This window comes from Danio rerio, chromosome 16 (assembly GCF_049306965.1).
Source record: "Danio rerio strain Tuebingen ecotype United States chromosome 16, GRCz12tu, whole genome shotgun sequence".
In the NCBI taxonomy this organism is placed as follows: Eukaryota; Metazoa; Chordata; class Actinopteri; order Cypriniformes; family Danionidae; genus Danio; species Danio rerio.
In genome coordinates, this window is record NC_133191.1 from 53,331,893 (window position 1) to 53,357,777 (window position 25,885).

At 38.8% G+C, this 25,885-nt stretch overlaps 1 protein-coding gene across 9 annotated transcripts in view; it reads right to left on the reverse strand.

The window, feature by feature from the left end:
* Positions 1-25,885, reverse strand: part of rftn1b (raftlin, lipid raft linker 1b) — a 435,159-nt gene that overhangs the window by 64,884 nt on the left and 344,390 nt on the right. For 8 of the 9 annotated variants that reach the window (XM_073926765.1, XM_073926762.1, XM_073926763.1 and 5 more), the window contains one exon: positions 14,482-14,688. In XM_073926765.1, the coding sequence (XP_073782866.1) occupies positions 14,482-14,688 (207 nt within the window). Of the gene's footprint in view, positions 1-3,782; positions 5,222-13,652; positions 14,689-25,885 lie in introns of those variants that run through there. The other variant, XR_012392555.1, reaches the window with a different exon arrangement.

Sequence of the window (25,885 nt, forward strand, 5' to 3'; positions counted from 1 at the left end):
TTCAAAATTTCATCCATCCATCCATCCATCCATCCATCCATCGATCCATCCAATTAACCTATACATTAAAACATCCATCCATCCATCCATCCATCTATCCATTTCCCCCATCATTATTATCGGCCCATCCCTCTTTTCATCCATGTACTATGTTTTTTTCTCCTGCATTTTTCCTATTGTTATTTTTGTGCATCCTGTTTGTTGTCTTGTTTAAAAAAAAATCTTCAACAGAGTGTAAAACTCTTGATGGTTCTGTGGCTCTCGTCTATCAAATCTGAGCTTTATTTTGTATTTTTTATTGGATTCAAGTCAGGTGATTGGCTGATTCTTTGTCTGAAAGCAATTAAGAGTTTCCTTGTTTTTGTTTTGGATCATTGTCTTGCTGAAATGTCCACTCTGGTTTCATCTTCATCATGCTAATGTAGATGTTGAACTGAAGCAGCTGATATTCATTTACACTGAGGAAGGGCAGAGAACTATTGAGAGATTTCAGCTGCTGTCTGGGCTTTAGCTGCCTTTCTACACCTCCGTTTCTTCATGTGTTCAATACTGTTTCCCTGTGTCATTTCGTTTTTTTGCACATAACTTCATTTGTAAACTATTTAGATTTGTTTTCTTTGAATATATGGATCTCTTCGGTTGCTCCCAACATCTGTTGAAATTTTCAAGTCAACAGCACCTTTAGAAATATGTTTACTGAGAAAAATGGTGACGTGTTCACCGCTTATTACCCCCACTGTATGTGTGCTCATTGCTGCTCACACATTACAGACGTGTTGATGTTTACAGCGAGCGACTCTGTAGGAGCGCATGCATCACCATGGAGCTCTCATTATGCATTGGCAGGCCAGACTCAAAGAGAAGCTAAATTTGGTGCTCACAGGCCTGATAATGAATGCGTCTCCAGCCTTTCATGTAATCAGACACTTATGAAGAGTCTACATGCTGGCGCTGCTTTGATATCACATTGTTCCTGGACTCCGTGGGGCTTCGGCAGCACCTCGCCATCCTCCCGCTTTAACACGGCTGCTCTTCCTGTTGTTTTTCTCCGCACGTGTCGTCGACATAAAGACCCTCATTTGTCTCCGGTCATGACGGATGTTGGGTTTATGCTTTATTTAGAGTCATCGAGCTTGGTAGGGTGGCACTATTTTTTTAAGTCTACATGAACCGGAAGCTGCGACTGCTTTTTTTTTTCAGTAACATGACACAGTTCTGGAGGAACAGAATATTAAATGAGAAAACAGTGGGCATGGCTTGTTTTTTCTACTGCGAGCTGATTGGATGTAGTAAAGTAGACATTTCATTTAAAAGATCAGGAAGAGGGTTGGGGAAGAGTTATTACAACCTAACAGACTCCTCATCATCATCATTTCTGTTTGTTGACTGACAGTTGGAGAGGCTTGGTAAAGTAAGTTAGCCATGCCCATTAACCCAGACAGACGTAATCAAAAAAAAAAAATAAAAATAACTGAAAACAAACAGGAAGTGCATTTTCAGATTTAAAGTATTAGATTACAAGGGCAGACTTTTATTTTTCTTACTGACATGCACGGATGAATTGTTCACCACAAAACTAGCAATGTGAGCTAAAAAAAAAATGATGGTTTTATTTGATTTCCTGTGTACTTTAAGGCACAATTCACGCTATTGACAGAGTAAATATTAATAATAATAATTCCTTACATTCATATAGCGCTTTTCTGGGCACTCAAAGCGCTTTACACAATGAGGGGGGATCTCCTCATCCACCACCAGTGTGCAGCATCCACCTGGATGATGCGACGGCAGCCATTTTGCGCCAGACCGAATACCACACACCAGCTAATTGGTGGAGAGGAGACAGAGTGATGAAGCCAATTATGATATGGGGAGGGTTAGGAGGCCATGATGGCCAGTGGAAAAATTCGCCCAGAATGCCGGGGTTAAATCCCTACTCTTTCCCTCTATCCTGACTAGTCTTCTAGTTCCTGCTGCTGAAAAACATCCCCACAGTATGATGCTGCAACCACCATGCTTCACTGTAGGGTAGTGTTTTAGCCTGGTGATGAGCGGTGCCTGGTTTTCTCCAAACATAACGCCTGGCATTCACACCAAAGAGTTCACTTTTAGTCTCATCAGACCAGAGAATTTAGTTTCTTATAGTCCGAGAGTCCTTCAGATGCCTTTTGGCATAATCAAAAGTGGCTTCCATACAGGCCTAATAGGTGGATTGCTGCACAGATGGTTGTCCTTCCGTAAGGCTCTCCTCTCTCCACAGAAGAACACTGGAGCTCAGACAGAGTTATTGATCTCTTACTAAGGCCCTTCTCACCCTGATCACTCAGCTTAGATGGCCGGCCAGCTCTAGGAAGAGTCCTGGTGGTTCCAAACATCTTCCCTTACGGATGATGGAGGCCGCTGTGCTCATTGAAACTTTCAGAGCAGCAGCAATTTTTCTGTAACCTTTCCCAGCCTTGTGCCTTGAGACAATCCTGTATCTGAGGTCTACAGACAATTCCTTTGTCTTCATGCTTGGTTTGTGCTATCACACTAATTGTACAAAAAAAAAAAAAAAAAAAAAAAAACTACTAACACTTCCCTTCTTAGACTTTACAGACCTGAAACTTGCCTTTAGTACTTATTCATTGTTGCTCTTAGTTGTGTAAATTGCTTCCTTGTCCTCATTTGTAAGTCGCTTTGGATAAAAGCGTCTGCTAAATGACTAAATGTAAAATGTAAAATGCTTTGACATGCACTGTCAACCCTGGGAGCTTATAAAGACAGGTGTATGCCTTTTAAATCATGTCTAATCAGCTGAATTTACCATAGGTGAAGTCCTATATATACATATTATTAAATTGTGTGTTTTTATGAATATCATATGTAATTATTTATTTATTAAGTGTTTTCAGATTAAGAATTTTAATATTTTAGGTATTTGTTTAGTAATAATTCTTATGCATCAGTAATAATTTTACTTATAGTCGAGATCGAATAAATATAAATCGACCCCATTCCTTACTTGTCCTCAATTCCTCAAATCATGTGGTTTGGTAATGTGTTATTGCCTTTATAGTCTATTTAATTTGTATTTTTTCACCTGGCTAAAGACAAATTAAATAAAAAACGATATTTTTTTAAATTTGCATTAAATGACAAACTCCTTGCCCCAAACAGAGACTGTATGAAAAATCTCGCTTTTAATGTTTTGCTAGAGCGAAAAACACTCCTGATATTTTAGAAAATGCCAAAAAAAGTGAATTAATTTCTGCCTCGGCTGAGAGATCACCTCAGGATGTCTTTCCAGATCTTGGCTGAGGTTTACTGACTGTACAGGGGAGTCATTAAAGGAAATTAATTAACTAATACGAGGCTTGGGTTTTGCGTCATTGCCACTTGAAGATCCAGAAAGCTCTAAATGATGACAAATACCCTGCTCTCCATGAGTCCCCAGTGTCTTAAAGCAGCCACAAGACAAGACAGACTGTATCCGGAGCTGAAAACACTCTCTTTCAGACAGACAGAGCTCCTCTCCTGTTTAAATACATTAATTAATGAGTCTGGAAATAAAATAAGACACACTAGTATAATAGCGGACTAATCACTTTTGTAAAACATGCTCATCCATTTATTATTAGGAGATGCGATTATTATATTAAAAGAAGGTGAACCCATTTATTTGTCACTTAGGATGGGCACACATTAATATTAATATATTTATTTATTTATTTATACTGAGTTTTTGACAACAGTACCATGTAGTACTCTGGATTTCTTTTAATTATGCAGTTTTTTTTGTTCAAATGCTAATTAGTTTAGGTTTTTTCTGCTTTATATTTTATTTATAAATTCCGGGAATATCACTTTTAAAAAAAATTTTATATGTATGTGTATGCAAATGTATGTATGTTTTATGTATGCATTAGGGTTGGGCAATGTTGATCAATCTGGCATCGAACAATGTCTAATAGACCAATTACCAACCTACGTCACAAATGACGTCACACGGGTCCACGGTAGCAAAAAAAGGGCAGGCTGCAATGCAAAATGTTGTTTTGGTCGGTAGGATGCCGAATTCGAGTCTAAAAATAGAAAACGTAACTTTTACCATACACCACACACTGCTTTAATACCGACTGCAGACGTCTTTGGCTAAATGGGAGCTGAATGACGTGAGGAGCTAATTAGAAATGCTGGACTCTGCGGTTCTCATGTCATATCAGGTCAGTTCACGCTATGCTGAATCATGCACATCACTCGTTTTTGATTGCAGAAATGATTTCAGCAAAAACAGTTACATATGGTGAATTAACAACCCAAGCTCATTCTGGAAACGTAGCCCCGCGGACGTTTCTGGAGACCGCGATTTACGTGGTCGGAGGTGAGTAAGGCCGCATTTAGTTTTTTTCAAGCGAACGCTGCGGGGCGGTGTGGCGCCGCTCCGCCCCTCCTCTTCGCGCTCGCCGGCCGACGGCTCGCCTCCGAGTGGAGGGCTTTCCCTGTGCAACCAGATTGTCCGCTTAGCTCACAGCGTTGCGTCGGCGGAGCGGAGGCCCCGGAGGCTTTTGCAAACCGTCGCTCGGGTTTAGGGAAGGAGGAGGAGGAGGAAGAGGAGGGCGGCCGAGTCGGCCGATCCGGCGGCTTTTTGCGCGAGAACGACGCGGGCTCGAACGGCGCACGCTCTCAAGAGGCGCCCGAGATGCAAAAAAGCGAAAAAAAAAACGCTCGAATACGTACTTCCCGGGACGTAAATCGCGGTCCGCAGAAACGTCCGCGGGGATACGTTTCCACAATGGGCCCAGATTGCAAATTAAACTGCGGGCACTGAATGCTAAGAATGAAACGTGAAAGTTACGTTTATTAAGGTAAATGTGGTTATATATTCACACATTCATTCAGTAACAACTTGTAACAAACTCCCTATATTGTTTACCACAGCACTTTGAATATTTGGTCTGAAATAACCTGCAAGTGTGCCTTGAAAACAACATTAACACTGTTTATTTGACTGTGAACATGTTGTACTTTGATAGTCATTGGCTGCTAATACGATTTCGCTATTTAGAGTTTGCAAATAATACTTTAATGAAATGATATTGTTAAGGAGAAAGTCCGAATGTGCGAATATACAACCGACTTTACCTCGTTCACATACCCTGCCGTACAGGTGCCGTTCGCTGTCAGAATGCAGTCGTTTTGCGTGTTGGTGATTAATTACCCAGGCCTTGTATAACATTAACTCCGTCTTCTTTCCTTGTCTTTGGCTAAGCAGAATCTCGGTTTTTAGCTCTACATAGTGTTGAATCGGGTCATCATGGAGCATTATTTCTTGCACATGACCACACAGAACAAAGACTTGTAGACCTTTAACTTCTCTCTTGTAAAATCACTTGGAGCTTCAATGAGATTGTATATTTGGGCCTGGATGCTTGGTCATTTCGTCTTATCCAATATCTATTGGGTGGGTGCTATCGCAAATGGAAGTCAAATAGTAGATTTAAATGGAGTATTATCAGATTATTCACCCATCACTTATTGGGTTCCACAAGGCAGTGTTTTGGGTCCGTTGCTTTTTTAAATACATATTAATAATTTGAAAATGGCTTGTTCAAATAAGCTTTTGTTATATGCGGACGATGCAGCTATAATTGTGTCTCATGAGAGGAGTGAATTCATTGAAAATGAAATAAGTAAACAAATTGAGGAAGTCTCTGAATGGTCTTGTCTTAATAAATTGTCCTTACATTTGGGTAAAACTGAATTTATTTTATTTGGTTCAGCTGCGAAATTAAGAAAATGTGTCGGGGCAAAGATAAAAGTAGGGGATCAATTTATTACTCCAAAACAGTGAAATACTTAGGTTGCATTTTAGATAGTAATTTGACAGGTGAAAAGATGGCTGTTATAGTCCATTCAAAATTTTGTTCTAGAATAAAGTTTTTAGCAAGACAGGCTGTAGCGGCTTACCAATGCCGCTATTGTTGGTAGAGTGAGCAAGTTTTTAACGCGTAAAAAGTCAGAGTCCGTAAGCAAATAGATGCAAATAAAAACATATTTATTGTCCAATCAACTTCCAATCAACAGAATTACTCAATCGCTTTCCTTTATCTAAAAGCACACTTCTCTGTTACCTTCAATTACGAGATGATACCATACGATACGGTCAAAAAACTGTGTGCTTCCTACCAACACTGTCTTCCTCCATGCAGTGAAGCCACAGTTATATAGTGTCGTACTGACACCTTGTGGCCAATCGCCAATATACAATGTATGGCTCCTACATACCGGCCCCTTAATTGTTTATGACAAAATGGCATAACAATTACAAATTCATACAATATGGAGCCTTACACATGAACTCAAAATGGTATCAAATATACATGCATGCAAATAAACAACCTCAGTTTAAACACCTGTTTAACTGGTTATATCATAATTTTCCTATGTTGATTCTTGAAGAAGGCAAAGCTTACTAATTGAACGTTCCAAGATGTTGCATTTGGTTTGAACTTTTACAGATCGAACTAAACCTCTACTGTCTGGAAAAGTCTCAATCACTCTTCCCAGAACCCATGATCCACGTGGTGCTGTAGAATCTGCAATGATCACAATGTCGCCAACAGTAAGATTTCTATGTTCCTTGTTCCATTTTTGTCTTTTCTGCAACAATGGTAGGTATTCGCGTACCCATCTTTTCCAGAAGAGGTCTGAAATATATTGCACTTGTCTCCATCTTCGTTTGGCATATGAATCAGACCTTTCAAACAAACCAGGAGGCAGTGCAGGGTTTCCTTTCAAAAGCAGAAGGTGGTTAGGTGTTAAAGCTTCCAAATCATTAGGGTCGTTGGAGATATTAGAGATGGGTCGATCATTTAGAATTGCCTCGGCTTCACACAAGACAGTCTGCAGGGCTTCATCATCCAATGTTTGTTGTCGAAGGACAACACACAGACTTTGTTTCACCAGTCTAATTAAACGTTCCCACACTCCTCCAAAATGAGGGCTTGAAGGTGGGTTAAAACTCCAGTCCACTCCCTTCTGTAGCAGGGCTCGTTGAATCTTCTCCTTGTTCAATGCACTGAGTGCCTCTTTTAGCTCCCGCTCAGCACTGATGAAATTAGTCCCATTATCAGATCTCATAGAAGAAACTTGTCCACGACGACAGATAAATCTGCGTAAAGCATTGATACACGAGTCTGTATCAAGTGAGTATGCCATTTCCAAATGAACTGCCCTACTTGCCATACAAGTAAATAGCACTCCATAGCGTTTCACTGTACCACGTCCTCTTTTTACTTCTATGGGCCCAAAGAAATCTACTCCTACATTAGTAAAAGGTGGTAAATCAGGAGTGATTCTTTCCACTGGAAGGTCTGCCATCCTTTGTTCACCCAGCTTCCCCTTAAAGCGTCTACAAATGACACACTTAGAAATGATCTTTCTTGAAACAGAATTGGCATTTGTTATCCAATACTTACAACGCAGTTTAGAAAGCATTTGATTTCTGCCACCATGACCCAGTTGTTTGTGAATGTCTGAGAGTATGAGATGTGATACGTGCTGATTTTTAGATAACAAGATGGGATGTTTTCTTTCGCTTGGCATAGCTGACTTACCAAGTCTTCCTCCTACTAACAGCACTCCATCATGCAACATAGGATCCAGTTTATAAACAGAACTGTTTCTTTTAACAGTGTTACCATGTTTAAGAGCAGCAATTTCTTCCTGAAATTGTTCCTGTTGACTGAAACGAATGATGTTAACCTCAGCCTTATAAACATCCTCCACAGTCAAACTCTGTCGTTCCAGAGATGATTTAAAATGTTGCAATTTTGCATTCATGGTTGCATCATCACTATGCTCCAAAGACAGCTCCTTTCGTTTACGACTTAGCTGCAGTAGAAGTTTCTGCAGTTTCAAAATCCATGCAACTGCAACCTTTAGACGTTTCCAATCTGAGAAGTAATGTATCAATTTGCATGTGGCATTTTGTTCGCTCTGCAGTGTCACAGCATTTACCTTTAATTCCCTTTTTACTTCAGGATCATCATCATCCATTGATGTCGAATCACTTGTATGGAACTGTACATCACTTGGCTTCCATAGAAAGCTAGGCCCCTTTAGCCACCGTTCATTGTTCAAAAAAGATTCCACATTCAAGCCACGTGATGCATCGTCTGCTGGATTGTCTTTAGTTGGTACATACCTCCATTGTTGAGGCTGTGTTGCGTCTCTTATAAATGACACTCTGTTAGCGACAAATGTATGGAACCGTTTGTTCTCGTTCTTTATGTAATTGAGAACAGTTGTACTGTCGCTCCAAAAAACAGAATCCTCCAATGGAAGTTGCAACATCTTCTTTAACAAGATGTCCATCTTCACAGCCAAGACAGCTGCTGTAAGTTCTAAACGTGGTATGGTCACATGTTTCAATGGTGTTACTCTGGACTTACCCATCAAAAATGACACATGAACCTTGTCTGCACCGTTCAGCATCTTCAGATAGGAAACTGTGCCATACCCAGTTTCACATGCATCTGCAAAGTGGTGTAAACAAGCATGACTGGGCAGTCCATAATCCACAGGTTTAAAACATCTGTTTACCTGAAATTCTGCAACCTTGTCCAACTCAACAATCCAATGAGTCCATTGCTTCTGGAAGGCAGATGGTATGGTATCATCCCAGCCCAATGTCTTTCTGCACAACTCCTGCAAGATGACTTTTGCAGGCAGAATAACAGGTGCAAGGAAACCCAAAGGATCATACACCGAGCTTACCACAGACAAAATGCCTCGTCTTGTACAAGGTTGAGTTTTCAATGAAATCTTGAATTGAAAAGTGTCAGCATCCACACTCCACTGGAGACCTAATGCTCTTTCAACTGGCAACTTGTCTCGATCCAAATCCAACTGCTGTATATCCTTGGCCCGATTTTCCTGAGAGATCGATTGTAACACCTCCCGGCTATTACTGATCCACTTTGTCAAACGAAAGCCTCCTTTCTGACAAAGACAAGTAAGATCTTTTGCCATAGATATGGCCTTCTCTTCACAAGAGACACTCTTCAAACAATCATCCACATAGAAGTTATTGTTGATCGTTTCAATTACCTCTAATGGAAAGTCACCTTCATTGTCCTTTGCCGTTTGCTTTAAAGCAAAGGATGCACAACTCGGAGAGGACACTGCACCAAAAAGATGAACTGTCATCCTGTAAGTAATGGGTTCCTTATTCAGTTCTCCACCAGGCCACCACAAGAAACGAAGAAAATCTACATCTTCTGCTGCAACTCTGACTTGATGAAACATCGCTTCTATGTCAGCCATAAAGGCTACTGGCTCCTGTCTAAATTTCAGTAAAACTCCAACCAGAGAACTGGTAAGATTAGGACCTTGCAATAAGTTATCATTAAGTGATGTTCCTTTATATGCTGCCCCACAGTCAAAAACCACTCTCAATGATCCCTTTTTAGGATGAAACACCCCGTGATGAGGGATGTACCAAACTTTACCATCCAATCGATCAAGTTGGCTATCAGGTACCTTCTCAGCATAGCCCTTGTGTATGACACCTTCAAGAAAGTAAGTATACTTCTCATGAAATTCTTGATTTATTTCCAATTTCCTTTTTAAACCAAGCAACCGTTGCTTAGCAACACCAAGATTATTTGGTAATGTGACATCAGACTTAAATGGTAATCTTAAGCTGTAATGTCCATCCTGATGCTTGACCGAATTGTTCATTATACTCATGAACTGAAGATCTTCCCTTGACATTTCCTTTTCATCAACAGTCTTCTCATTGAAATCATGATTAAACTGGTTGTTAAGCAGCTCCTCCAATCTAACAACAGAAATTCGGTTAACAGTAACATCAGAATGGCCAACTTCATTCCTATGTTCACTGTTTCCTTCCACAGTCCCATTAACAACCCACCCCAATAGGGTTTTAATGGCAAAAGGCCCATTACCTTGACTGTTAATAATCTTGTGTGGTTCCATCACATTAGCTGCATTAATTCCAATCAGTAAATCAACCTCTGCTTGAATGCAAGGTATCTTCACTTTATCCAGGTATGACCACTTGGATAACTCCTCTTGAGTTATGATGTTCTGAGAACTCACAGGCATTTTCTGTTGTGTGTAAACAGCAGGAAGTGGAAAGAAATTATTAGTGTTAAGACCACTGATTTCCAGACCATCAATAACACAGCAAGACACAGACTTTTCCTGACCCATAGTACGAAGCAGAATATTAATCTTCTTTCCATTCAAATTCAGCTCCTCCTGCAAGTGTTCAGAACAGAAAGTGGCTGAACTGCCTGGGTCCAAAAAAGCATATGTCTGCACCACCTTGTTACTTTTAATGGCCTTGACTTGAACTGGTATGATTGACATTAAAGTTCTTTCAGTCCCGGCCCCTGTGTGACCACAAGTTTGCACAGATGTATCTTTGCGCTTTTCTTCAGCCTTCTTCAGTATTACCTCTTTGCCATAAATATGCAGGATTGTGGGGTGTGTTTCTCCACAAATGTCACATTTCAGTCGATTCTCGCATCTTTTACTTTTATGCCCAGTTTTTAAACAGCCAAAACAAATTCCCTTGGCCTTCAGGAATTCAATCTTGTCATGTTGTGTTCTTTTCTTTAATGCAAAGCACCTTTCCAATAAATGCTGATTTTTGCAAAACAAACAGTCTCCATTAGACTTAGACACATGACAAGATTTTGGTTGTGCTAAAGCATCACTGAACTTCTTTGCTGGAATAGAAGTTGAAATGTCAGTAGCAAAACTACTTCTTGTAAAGGGCTTGTGTGGTTGAACCTTAAGTTTACTTGCACCATGCTTGTCTTGAATGTCACCAAAAACAGGATCAGATGCCATTTTAACCTGTTTTTCAATAAATTCAACAATGTCACAGAACTTTGGCCTGCCATGAACAGACTCCATTATCTGACAGGCTTTAGCTCTCCATTGCTCCCTCAATTTGTAAGGCAGCTTCATAACCACTGATTTCATGTTGCTAGGCATGTTAAGTTCTTGCATATATGAGAGTTCATCCATTGTATTACAACAAGTACGCAAAAACAAAGCATAAGCCTGCAATCCTTGCACATCTTCAGCCTTTAAAGTAGGCCACCCCAGGGCTTTCTCCATATAGGCTGTAGATACCTTAAACTCATTACCAAAATGTTCCTTCAACAACTTCTTGGCCATTGCATAGCCCTTTTCTGAAGACATATATTGGCAACTGCGAACAAGATCTTTAGGCTGCCCTTTTGTGAACTGCTCAAGGAAATACAACTGATCCTTTAAATTGGTTGTTTTTTGCTCAATGCCATGCTCAAATGCTCTAATGAATGGAATATACTGCAATGGGTCACCATCAAATGTTGGAATTTCCTTCTTTGGTAGAATACGAGGTTTTGCTTGCTGTTGAACAAGATGCGCTGTTAATTCCTCCTGTTTTTTCAGAATTTCAAGCAAAGGATCACCCTGTGCAGGTAAGATATTTGTAGCATGCTGAATTATGGAGTCATGTTGTGTTTGAGCAGAACAGTTACCATTAGCATGTTCCGATGTTTGTTGATCAATCCATCCAATCCTTTGATCCTGTATTGCAGCTTGAGATGCAGAAACACCAGTGTATCCATCCAAATCCAGTGGCATTGAATTTACTGGGACATAGTCATTTGCATTGGGGTTTAAATATGTTGTTTGAGAAGAATAATTTGCAGTGACCACAACCTTTTCAATCTTCTTTGAAGATGAACTGCTTGAACATTTACTTTGTTGATCAAATTTCTGCAACACACTGATCCTTGCTGTGGAAGCTGCTATTTGAGCATCCAAGTCCAACTGCTCTTTTTTCCTTCTCAGTTCTTCCTCCTGAACTTCAATACCATGTTTAGCCTTTAATGCAGCAGCACGTGCCATGAGTGCGGCCTTTTCTGCCTCTGCCTGAATACATGCAGATGATATAGATGAACTACTGCTGCTGCGTGCACTGCATTTACTGCGTTTTGAGGTAGCATGTGATACATTTGACACACTATCTCCAGGACCAACATCACTCTCTAGATTTTCCACTTCAGATATTTTGTGACCATCTGGTTTATCAGATAACCATTTATTTGTTCGTTCCAAAAACTCATTGTTTGATATCATTTTTGCTTTAAACCAGATATCATGTTTTTCACACTCTTCAACCGGTAAAATAACCAAAAGTGACTCATGAGTGTCTTTTGCCTCTGAACACAACCTCTTAAAATCCTCAAAGACCAAACGTATCTCAGGTTTGTATTCATTGTCATCACACATTTGTTTGTTAATTGACTCTTTTAGCTTTTGTGCTTTGTTTAGCTTTGCCTTTCTTAACTTCTGTAAAGTGTCTAGTTTTTCAACTAAAGCTTTAGCTGTTAATTTAACTGGTCTTTTTTCCCTTTCAGGCTCATTTTCAACAGAAGTTAAACCTTGATCAGTCACATTCACCATTTCAACATTCAAATTGATTTCATTTTCCATTTTGCAAATTGTAAAACCCAATAAACACACATAAGAAAAGTTCAGTCAGTCATGGGCAACCAATGCATTGGATTTACGCTTTAAACCTTATTGTGTGCACACATTGTTTCCATATGGCCAAAATGATGATGATGTTGTTGCAACAAACATACCTATTGTGCTGTTTATCAAACGCGAAGAGATGAACGCAGCGTAGATTCACCTTAATGCAGGAAACCAGAAGAAAGCCGATCCAAACGAACTCACTCAGATGCTGAAGAAACGCTGTCCTCACGTGCAGCAAATGAAGCCTTGATCCAAACGAACGTCGCTGTCCTTGTCTGTAGAAACACCATGCCTTGCTGTCCACTCCAGCGGCGTCTCAATTGTCCCACGAAGCAAAGTTTTTGACTTTTTTGTAGCGGCTTACCAATGCCGCTATTGTTGGTAGAGTGAGCAAGTTTTTAACGCGTAAAAAGTCAGAGTCCGTAAGCAAATAGATGCAAATAAAAACATATTTATTGTCCAATCAACTTCCAATCAACAGAATTACTCAATCGCTTTCCTTTATCTAAAAGCACACTTCTCTGTTACCTTCAATTACGAGATGATACCATACGATACGGTCAAAAAACTGTGTGCTTCCTACCAACACTGTCTTCCTCCATGCAGTGAAGCCACAGTTATATAGTGTCGTACTGACACCTTGTGGCCAATCGCCAATATACAATGTATGGCTCCTACACAGGCAGTGCTCCTAGATGCCAAAACTCACAAAATGTTAGCTAGTGCATTAGTGCAGCCATACTTTGACTATGCTGCAGCTTTTTGGTACAGCGGTAGTTCTAAAAAAAATGAAAAATAAATTGCAGACAGCCCAAAATAAGTTGTTCCTCCACTGACACATATAAATAAGGAACATTATAGTCAAAGTAATTTTTTAAAAGTTGAGAAGAGGGTAAAGTTTTTAAAATTAGTGATAGTTTTTAAGATTTTAAAGAAAACGGTCCCAAAGTATTTTCTTAATTGTTATGTTTTAGTCAGCGAGGTGCACAGTCATTCTACAAGAGCATGCAGCAGGGATATTTACCCATACAGCTTCAAGAGTGAATCAGGTAGAAATTCTTTTTGTGTACGAGCTCTGCTGCTTGGAATATTTTGCCCACCATTTTTAAAGAGATTCAAATTGAGAGTGTTTTTAGGAGGGAAATTAAAAAGTGGTTGTTTAAAAGTTGAAGTTTTTTGCTGTGCCGAGTTGATGTTTGCAATCCCCTAATGATTTGCTCGTCCATTTTTTACGAATATTCGAGGACCACAATGTATTTTTGTGTATTTTATCCTCAACAGTTTTTAAAATATCTATGACTTAGTCTAACTGGACTTGTTAGTATATTTTTTGGTAAAATTGTCAAATAAAATCAATCAATCAATCAATCAATCAATGGACCTGTCAGATAAACGCCGCTCACTTTAACGTTAATTTTGCTGAATCACTGTGCTTATCACTGGGCGACGAGCTGTTATAATATGCTGAAAGCATTATGTAAATAATATATATAATGTGTAATCAACATATCTTATTTCTAAGACAACAACAAACTCTGCACCGCATCTGATGTCATTCCCTCGCTGTAAATGCTGGCGCTCCCGTTTTTTTCTGCCACCTTCCTGCGCACGCATCCTGAATATTTACAAACATGGTAATTGGTCTATAAGGTTGCATTATTTAATATTAAGCCATGCATTTACTAACACAAACAAACAATGATCAATACATTTATTACAGTATTTATTCATGTTAGTTAATGTTTATGAAAATACAGTTGTTGATGTAGTAACTAATGTTAACAAGCATGAACTTGGATGTTAATAATGCATTAGTATATGCTGGACTATATGCATAATAAATGCTGTACACGTATTTTTCATGTAAGTAATGCATTAACTAATGAAACCTTATTGTAAAGTGTGACCAATATGTTGTTACAGACTGACCATTGTTGTGGTTGTTGATCTGGAAGTATCCGTCCACAAGCGAGGCTCCGTTGTTGAAGTGTTGGGTCATGTGATCCAGCCAGTTTGCCTCCAGGCTCCAGATGCCGTCGCTCTGCGTTTGCACTCGAAGAGGAACTTTAACAGTGTAGTACTTGAGCTGAGCTGAACGCCGACCCGGGTAATTAAACAGACCGAAGAGCTCGGCTCCTGCACACACAACACACGCACACACTTAATCAAACACACTTAACACAGAGCAATGCTAATCAAGAATGGAGATTAGCAATAATCAGTCAGCTGAAACAGATCGCATATAGAGCAATGGGATGTTTTTACTTGTTGAAACGTTTTATAATATCATAATATATTTAATGCATGTGAGTAAAAGCTTTAACTAACAATGACCCACTGTTGTTCACTTTGTATCACTATTTCTTTTTTTAATGCTAGTTTATTTATATATATATATATATATATATATATATATATATATATATATATATATATATATATATATATATATATATATATATAATGTAAAAAGTAGTAAAAAATATATTTTTTTTTTCATATTAGCTCAAGTCCATTAAATAATAAACCCAACATACACTTTTAGTAATTTAGTATTAACAATTTAATAACTTTATCTATTAATTTTAAATTAATTCAGTTGAGTTAAACTTTTAGTAATTTATTTGTTTTTAAAGTATAGATTTATATATTATTAAGAGTTTATTTATTTTCTAAATAATATAGTTTATTTTAATATAGTTAAGTTCTAAATAATATAGTTTATTTTATTTTTCATTTATTATTTGATTATTATTATTATTATTGTTATATTTATCATCACTATTATTATTATTATCGTCATCATAATTATCATCAACATTTATAATTAATATTGTTATTATTACTAGCATTAGCAATATTATTATTAGCACTATTATTATATTTATCATTAGCATTATTATTATCAACATTTATTGCCGTTTATTATTAATATTAATAATATTAATAAAATTAATAATATTAATAATAATAATATCATCATAATAATTATCAACATTTATTATTATTATTATTATTATTATTATTATTATTATTACTATCATTAGCACTTTTATTATATTTATCATCATCATCATTTATTATTATTATTATTACGATTATTAGCACTATTTTTTAATTATTATCACTACTATTATTATTACTATCATCAGCACTATTATTATATTTATCATCATCATTTATTATTATTATTACGATTATTAGCACTATTATTATATTTATTATCACTACTACTATTATTATTACTATCATTAGCACTATTATTATATTTATCATCATCATTTATTATTATTATTATATTTATCATCACTACTATCATTATTATTACTATCATTAGCACTATTATTATTAGCATTATTATAATGATCATCACTATTATTATTAATATCAACAATATTAGTATTGTTTTTATTATTATTATTATCATCACTATTATTGGTATGGGTATTATTATTTCAAATAAAAAATCAGTATTATGAATATAGTTTCAGTTAACTACAGAATAACCCTATGAGTGCTATTTAATACGAATTTATTCATAATTTTTTAATGATTACACACCTGTTATCTCCAGTCCTATAAATAATTAACCCAAATAACAACAGTGTCCAGATGTAGCTAATAACAATATACAGTATTCTTTAAATAAATAGAAATAAGCAGAGATAAACACATGTGAGCACAAGACTAAAACCCCAACCATCATAACCCCGCAGTTAATCTGCTCTTGTCAGCAGCTTTATGAGCTCATTTGCGTTGTGAAGTGCGTGATCTTTGGCTGTGGTCCTTCACACTTAATTAATGATCTTGTAGATGAGCTTAACAACTAATTAGCCGCAGTCCTGGTCCGGCGGAGGTGAGTAATTAGGGAAATTAGCTGATGTAGTGACAATCTGAACCAGCATTTAGGAGCATCGCTTCTCCACTATTGACCATCCGCTCGTCTCAATGTTATTTCGTTTGGCTGCGAAACAAAAAATGCTGTTTACGTCTGCCACAGAGAGAAAGAGGGAGAGAGCGCTTAATGGATGACGAGGCTGTAAGATGAATTTGTTTGTGTGCCTGGCTTAAAGCCGCCCTGTTTCGCAGACCTATATTAGAACTAATGGGAAATTGACCGAAGAGATAAATATGGATGCACTTTCGTTGTGGCAGCGATCGTTTTAGACTGCATTGAGTCATTAAGCGAGGCTGACGGGACCTGGAAAAGCAAACCAGAGCCAACCGTCTCAATGGCTTTTACTCGCTGTAAAAATAAATATACAAGTGTTTGTTGTTTTACTTCAGTTCGGGGACATTTCTATATGTAATCCTTATTCTTGTAATCTGCACTAGTACATCTGCGTCACTTTATTACATGCTGTTATTGATTTTAGTTTAGCTCCTTTTGTAAACAGTGTACATGATGGAAAGTATTTACATCCCCTAATTTATTCATTTATTTTCCTTCGGCTTAGTACCTTTATATATCCAACCCAGGCTCATTCTGAAAACGTAGTCCCGCGGACATTTCTGGAGACCACGAATTACGTGGCCGGAGGTACGTATGGCTGCATTTCATTTTTGTTTAAGCGAATGCTACGGGGTGGTGTGACGCCGTTCCCTTCCGCGATTGCTGGCTGACCGCTTACCTCGGTGTGGAGGGCTTTCACGCCACAGCCAGTTTGTCCGGTTAGCTCATTGTGTACGTCAGCGGGATTGATGACGCAGAGAGGAGCTGACAACGATGACTGGGATTGAGTCTGGGGAAAGCGGTTCCAGAAAACAGGTAAGACAAAAACAATCCAAAAAATAAAGTGAAAGAGTGAACAACAGGCTGAGAATGTGATCAAATCTGAAAACGTGGTCAAAATCAGATGAGGGCTTTCCTTTTTCTGGACGGTATTTTTTTTGGGGGGGGTGTCAATCGGTAAAACCGCTTGAGCTTAGGGAAGGAGGAAGAGTATGGGTCGGTCGATTCGCTAGTCGCATAGTCGCTCAACAGCAAGTGGGTTTACACGAGAACGGCGCTTGCGAGAGACATTCGACATGTGAAAAAGCATCGCACGGCAGCCTCTCGCGGATTCGCGAAAACAAAAGCTGCACAAATACTTACCTCCCGGGATGTATTTCGCGGTCTCCAAGAACGTCAACGAGACTACGTTCCCAGAATGAGCCTGGGCTGTAAATATCAGGGTTTGCTACAGCAAAATTAACTGCCAACTTATCCAGCATATGTTTTACGCAGTGGATGCCCTTCTAGCGGCAACCTACTACTGGGAAACACCCATACACACTCATTCATTTACATACACTACAGGCAATTTCGTTTACACAATTCAACTATAGCGCGCATGTGTTTGGGCTGTTGTGGAAACCGGAGTATCCAGTGGAAACCCACGCGAACACTAGGAGAACATGCAAACCCCACACAGAAATGCCAACTGACTCAAACCAGTGAGGCGACAGTGCTAACCACTGAGACACTGTGTCACCCCTCCCCTAATTTAGTACACACTACTGCGCCCAACCTGCGCTGAACTGGGATCAAACTGGCAATTCTTTGCATGGTAGTCAGTTGCTCTAACAATGAGGCTAAAGACCATGACCTGTAGCATCTGTCCCTAGAGCACCTTTGAGGTCAGAAAAATGAGGTTTGTCTGCAAAGCACTTCGCTAGCTGGCCCAGGGCTTGAAATTGCGACCGCTTTAGTCGCATATGCGACCGAAATTTTATCTATGCGACCTCAAAATATATTTGGGAGCATTTGTGCGAATGCATAAAATTGTATGTCATGCGACCAGTTTTCACAACAAAATGTTCACCACATGCGCTGAATTAGGAGGCATTTACACATTAAGCATCTTTGCACCTAAAAACACCGAACGCAGCAGGTTTAAAACAGTTGACATGTCAACTTGCTGCAGTAAACAAAGCCCGCAATGCTTGTCCCGCCTTCATGCTCTTCTTATTGGCCCACTGTGCTAGAACAGAACACGAATGGATTAATTAATATCAGCTGTCAATCACTCAGCTCCGATAACAGGAAGCTATAGCCGCAAAAAAATTTAAAGGTCTGAATACGAGAGAATGAAAACAACACTGACAGATTTAGTTTTAGAAACCACCTAAAGTTACCACATCTGATTAGTGATCATGTGCTAAATGTACACTTTTCAAAGAGTGGATAAAAGACATGCAGTGGTTAAAGTCTGCCATGAAAATGACTGAATCATTCACTGTAAAGCCGGTGGGACAAAGTTTTCAGGTTACAGTGTTTGCCACTGTTTGCCATGTTCTAACGTTATTTAATCCTTCATTTATTTGTGCGACTGGTACCACGGTTACCATCGCTAAAGAACACGCATTCACCGAGATGAAGCTAATATTGCAGCTCATGAAAAGACCGTTACTGCTATTAAGATGAGGCAAAATAGTAAGTTATATGTCAATATCATCCATGCAATATCAGACAGCACCCATGAGAACAGCACAGTGATTGATACTTGATGCTTTTGCTCCATGCGCTTCAAACTTTGCGCCTAGATCATTAAAATAGAGCCCCTTGTTTTCACTAGTTGTTTGAATAACAGAATTGAGAATTTGGGGGCAGAAATGTGTTTCAAGAGTTCACACTTAGCTGATGATTGGTAATAAGCTAGTTTGGCATGCTGTCCCGGGAGAGAGCCCCGAGCTCATGAGAGCCTCGAGCCCGGGGCTCCCTCCCATTGCAGGGCGAGAGGGGAGTTTGAGCTTGGGTAGATCTCAAGAACCCCCCTCCCTCCTGCTGCGTGAGGGTTGCTAAGGTGATGCGTTGCTGACAGAATTGAATCAAATTTGGTGCTAATTTGGATTAGTCAATTTACTTAAGTGTCATGTTTTTGGGAGTGTGGGAGGAAACCGGAGGACCCGGGGAAAACCCATGCAAGCACGGGGAGAACATGAACTCCACACGAAAATGCTGACAGTTTGGGTAGATGCCCGAAGTGGAGGCATTTTGCTGTGAGGCTGCAGTGCTAGCCACTGGGCCGCCGTGCTGCCCTGTAGACAAAGGAGGAGGCGAAGGGGTGGAAGGGGGGATTCTTCAAGACGAAGATGACTAAAGGTAAGGTGTTTGGTTATTTATACTTGGTTAGGAGTAGTCTGATTGGTGGTTCGTACATTAGCTTGACTCGGGGCCAGCCGTGTCAATCATAAGCACGTGATCCTCTCGAAATTAGTTTATGAATAAACTTCACTTCATTGTAATGCAAGTATATAAATAATTATTAGTAATATTATTTTTGAATGGTATTTATTTCTGTAAAACTACAGTATTTGTTTTTATTACCACATGTATGCTAGCTAATTATTTAATATTAATTAAATTGCTTATTTCTTCCATATAAATAATTATAAAAAATAATTGTAATAAATTAGTTTTGATAAAATAAGGGAGAGATGTGTAATATCACATTTTGGTAACACTTTATTTTGACGGTCCATTTGAGTGTTAGTAGACTGTCTGCTGTTATACAGCCCCTCCAACAGAGATTTAACTGACTATAAGAAACTTTGCAAGTACATGTCAGCTTACACTAATCCTTACTAATTAATGAGAATTAGTTGGCATGTAGATGCAATGTAACCTAAACTCAACAAACGGACCATCAAAAATAAAGCATGACCCACATTTCCTTCACGCTGCAGCACATATTACTGAAATCCAGCAAATATTAAAGCAACATTTAACTACTGAAATAAAACCAGTCGCTTCTGCATCTTTAAAAAAAAAAACAGTCTGATAGATGACGTGTGAAGAAAGTAATGCTCTTCACACTTGAAAGCCAGCGTTTCAGTGACTTTCACTATCAATTCCAGTGGGGTCTGGTAAAGCGTTGGACATTTAGTGGTGAAACAAGCTCACAAATGCCCCGTTCCAGACCTCAGAGCTCTGTGATCACTTTTAACCCGCCTGACAAGGTCAAACATGCTGGAATATCTGCAGTTCCCACCACCGACCAACATGACATGTCATCAAATGTTTGCCTAATCCGCATTTGAATTGCATCATATCAACACCCAAACACATCCACAAAAGTCCTGACCTCCGTCTTCGCGGGAGCTGATAACTGTGCACACACTCGGATGTGGTTTGCATCCCAACAGCTGATTAAGAAAGTTACCGCCAGATATAAATACAGAGCGGGAAAATAAGTATTGTCGTGTTTTTTCCTGCGAATACTGTTTCTAAAGAAGCTTTTGACATGGAAGTGAACCAGATTTTTGTTAAAACACAAACAATACAAACATAAAGATAAACAAAATAAATCTGAAAAATGAGTTCTGTGTAATAAAATGTATTTAAAACAATATATAAAAGTTTTTTTGGTGATGGCAGGTTAAAGACGTCTCTCATATGAAGAATGAAGTCACATGCATTGCTCAGGTGTGAGTTTTTCACAGACTTCAACAGTGTAAAAATCTCAACCAAGGCTCATTCTGGTAACGTAGCCCCACGAGCGTTTCTGAAGACAGTGAAATACGTCCCAGGAGGACGTATTTTATTGCACGCTTTTCCGCGTCTCGAATGCCTCTCGTGAGCTGTTCGCGCCCATGTTATTCTCACGTAAAAAGCCACCGGAGGCTGCTGTCGAGCGACCGTCTGTCTGACTGACTGACTGACTGAATGACTGAACGATTGACTGGGCGTGGGCCAATCAGCCGACCCAGCCACGCTCCTCCTCCTCCTCCTTCCCTAAACCCAAGCAACGATTTACAAAAGCCGTCCAGAAAAACAAAAGCCCTCATCTGATTTTGACCGCGTTTTCGGATTTCACCACATTCTCGCCCGGTTATAAACTTGCTCGCTTTATTTTTTGGATTCTGTTTTCTGGAACCGTTGATCCCTGGACTCTAACCCTGTCGTCGCCGTGGCTGGCTCCGCCTCCGGGCCTCCGCTCCACCAACGTAACACTACGAGCTAACCGGACAAACTGGTTGCAGCAGGAAAGCCCTCAATACGGAGGTGAGCTGTCAGCCGGCGAGCGCGAAGAGGAGCGGCGTCACACCGCCCTGTATCGTTCGTTTGAAAAAACGAAATGCAGCCATACGTACCTCCGAAAGCGTCCACGGGGCTACGTTTTCAGAATGAGCTTGGGTTGAAAAATCTTGATGGTTCTGTAGGTCTCGTCTATCAAATCTGGTTTTTAGTTTCTATTTTCTATTGTATTTAAGTCAGGTGATTGGCTGGGCCATTCTACAGCTTGATGTTTTTTCTCTAAAAGCATTTGAGAGTTTCTTTGGCTGTGTTTTGGATCAGTTTTGCTGATATGTCCACCCTGGTTTCATTTTCATCATGCTAATGTAGATGTTGAACTGAAGCAGCTGATATTCATTTACACTGATGAAGGGCAAAGGGTTGCTGAAGAACTACTGAGAGATTTCATCAGTGTTGAAAATGTCAAAGTATTGTACCAGAACCGCAAAATTATCGTATTTGGAGGAAAATTATCGTACACGAGTCAAACGAAGAGTATACAGATATTATCTAGACAAATAACGTGCAAATTACCACAATACGTAATAAAATAAATTAGGTGTATCTTAGTGGGAAGGTTCGAACTCCACCTCTGAGTCGCTGTCCTGCGTGTATTGCCAAATGTTAAGGGATTCATTTTGGGGTACAAACTGGATGCTGTCATGGACACAACATAGTGCTGGGTCACTTAAAAGTGGTGCACCCTCCCAAATTTTTTTTACCAACTCTGAGGTGTGCATGAGCCCATTCAGAGTATCTGTAATGAGCCGATTTCATGACTTTTTTTTTAATGAGATTTACCTGTGGAAAAACACGTTCACATGATGCATTTGAAGGGGAAAAACAAGAACATCAAGGGCAAACTCCCCTGTCCTTCTCACCCTCCTTTTCATCATTACTTTTTAAAACATTATTGCTTAAACAATCAACCTCAACCTGAAAACGACTGACTCAACTCACATAAGAGAGCCATTCTCCACGTTGATTGGCTGAGAAAATGTAACGTAAGATGAGATAGAAAGTGTGTTTATCTCCACGTTCTCAGCAGACAAAAGATGCAGCTAGATTAAGTACAGAAGCCCTAAGTTTACAATGAAATTCATTTTAAGTGCTATAAAATTCTGAAATTATCGTACATTATAGGATTTTATTCTTTATTGATCATACATTGTACAGTACAGAGGTCGAAATTATCGTACAAATATGATAATTATCGTAAGTTTGGCAACACTGGATTTCAGCTGCTGTCTGGGCTTTCACTGCCTTTCCCTTTCTTCATGTGTACTTTTTCCCTGCATCATTTCATTTAACTTTTTTTCACTTGTAAACTAATTAGATTTGTTATTTCTGCATGTCTAAATTTCTTTGATTGTCACCAATATCTTGAGGAAAAAGTCAACGGCACCTTTAGAACGATGCTTTCTGCGAAAAATGGTGACGTGTTCATCACTTATTTTCCCAGCTGTATATACAGAAGGCTATTCAGGTGGAAGAGGGTTACAGGATAGCTTTGTTCATTAGTTTGTGTAAAACATATGCATGCTTTACTGAACCAAATTCACATATTTAATTCAATTGCACATAATTCATTAATCAAACTCATTTAAGCCTTCACTGTTAGGAGGGATGATGAGTGGATTCTGACCTGCAGTAACCTCTGATGGGCTATTGCAACATGCATCTAATCAGTGTAAGTACATATTAGTTAAGGCCATCTAATATATAGTACACTCTAAAAAAATAACTCAAGAGCTCTGTTCAGGGACAGACGAGTCTTCTTTAAGGCCAGCTTCCAGCCTCCACCGCTGAGACTGCAGCTCTGCACAAGACTTTTGGCCAGCGGAAAAATTAAAACGGTCGTGCTCAACTGAGTCTGGTTTTTCTCAAGGTTTTTTTTTCTTCACATGCCTATCTGTGAATTTTTTTTCCCTCTCCGCTGTCGCCTCTAGCTTGCATGGTTCGGGATCGGTAGAGCTGCGCATAGATGAATTTGCTTTTCAGTGTTTGAACTCTCAGTAATGATTTTAAGCACACAGAAATGAGCTAAACTGAACTGAACTTAAACACTAAAAACTGAGCTACTCCGTTCCAATTTACTATGACCATTTATGTGAAGCTGCTTTTGACACAATCTACATTGTAAAAGCGCAATACAAATAATGCTGAACTGAATTGAATTTAATTGTTACCATTACAGTTTAATACATTATTGTGACTTAAAAATTCTAAAATGCTGATTAGATTAAAACTTTTAAGTTGCCAGAATAATTTTATAAAGTTTTTAAAACAGAAAAAATATTAATAAATACATCAATTTACAAATGCGGCTAATTTAAAGGTAAATATATCTGCCAGTTACTTTAAAACAATATTTAACTTCTAGCAACCTAAAGAAATTGGGTTGATAACTCAATTTTTCCACACTAATGAAGTTCAAATTCAAAAGTCAAGTCCACACGCTGATGTTTTTTGTTATTTTTTCATACTGATAATATGGGACAGAGCATGTTTTTGTTTTGTAAAACAATGAAAACCTGTGGTTTAATACAAATAAAAAATTAGCAGAAAACAAAAATGTTGTCGTTAAATGTTTTTCTTACAAGCGTGAACAGTAAATTAAAATAAATAAATAAATAAATCAGCTACTGTCACCGACTCGGTCCCAGTCATTCCCCTCGCTGGCCAGCAGAGGCCGCCATCCCCGGATTTCTAAGCATTACATCAGCCCGTTTCTGACTCTGCTTTGCCTTCTGCCTGCCCACGACCCAAGCCTGATACACGGACTCTGATACTCGCTGCCTGCCCTTGATCCAAGCCTGATACACGGACTCTGTATCACGCCGCCTGCCTCTGACCCTTGCCTGGTAAATCACTCTGTGCCTGTCAGCCGCCAGCCTTGAGACCTTTACTGCTACTATTGATGTGTGTTTGCACCTTTGTGCATATTGTATGTTTAAGTGAGTGATGTAATGCTTAGAAATCCGGGGATGGCGGCCTCTGCTGGCCAGCGAGGGGAATGACTGGGACCGAGTCGGTGACAGCTACTTAATTTATTTGAGGTTCTAAACTTAAAGACATGCAATTAGAAACATAACACTGGATTTGTTTTCAATTTTAAGCAAAAAACTTATTTAAACAATTATTTTTTTAAATACTCGACTTATAAATTTGAGTTTTTGCTAGTGAAAAAATGCCTTAGATTTGGCTAACATAATAAAGTTTATTGTCTGAACTTCATTTTGTTAGATGTTGTCGTAACTTAAATATATTAATGCAAACTGTTGCGTTATTTTTTGTTTTGTTTTGTCTAAACATTATTTTTTTGAGTGTAGGTCCATGTTTAAAACATAATAAAGGGAATATAATTACAGTATTTTTGTTGCATCACATCAGATGTTGAGCATTTGTATTATTATTAAATGTCTTTAGGCTACTGTTTAAATACCATAAACTAGTTAATTAGGCTACTTTTATATGTTAATGAGCTGCTACACCTGTGGTTGTCAAAGTTTATATGTACAGCATGAATGAATAAATAATAAAAGTTACTATTTTACTGCACTGATGGTGTGGTTTTTGTTAGTGAAACTGGATTTACATCTTGGTCCCAACTCAAGTTCCAGTTACTCTCAGCTCAAGCTACTGTCAAATGTGCATTTCTTACAGAGACATCTTGTTAATATTGAATGTGCAGCTCAAGAAATCTGCCATCAGCTCCAGAACTTGGTGCAACTTCTCTCAAATGTTAGTCTGGAGTACTGAATATCTCTGTGGACTTCATGTAATATGACATATTGTAATTTCCGTAAGTTATGCTTTGCGTTAGCAGAGCATTTGTCAGTGATAGCGTTGAAATAAGGAGGGAAATGTGCGTAATTGCATTGCAGTTTGCCTGTTCACACATTTTTTTGCTTGGATTATAAGTTTTCAGTAAGATTCTAGTGAAAAAAAAGTTAGTCTGAATTCCAGTTATTTATTTATTAGGGCCAATCTACTGTTTCTATTGGTTTTCTCTTTCTTACTTTTTGTAAATGGGAGTCAATGGCAGCCCTATCAACAGTACATGGGAAAATGGTGAAGTTTGGCACATTTAAAGTGAGTGGTCATCCTTAACAGCAGTCTGACCATTTTTAAGGTCTCTAGAGCAAACTATATTGCACCAGGCCCGTGCAGAGACTGTCAAAAGGGAATGTGCAGGATACATTTTTTGAAGAGCGGGGGGGTTGTTGTTGTCGCGCGCGTACTGAAGAGCGGTGTTGTCGCACGCGTTCTTATCAGCTGTGTTGTCGTGCGTACTTTAAAGCGGGGGGTTGAGCGCGCGTACTTTAAAGGGGG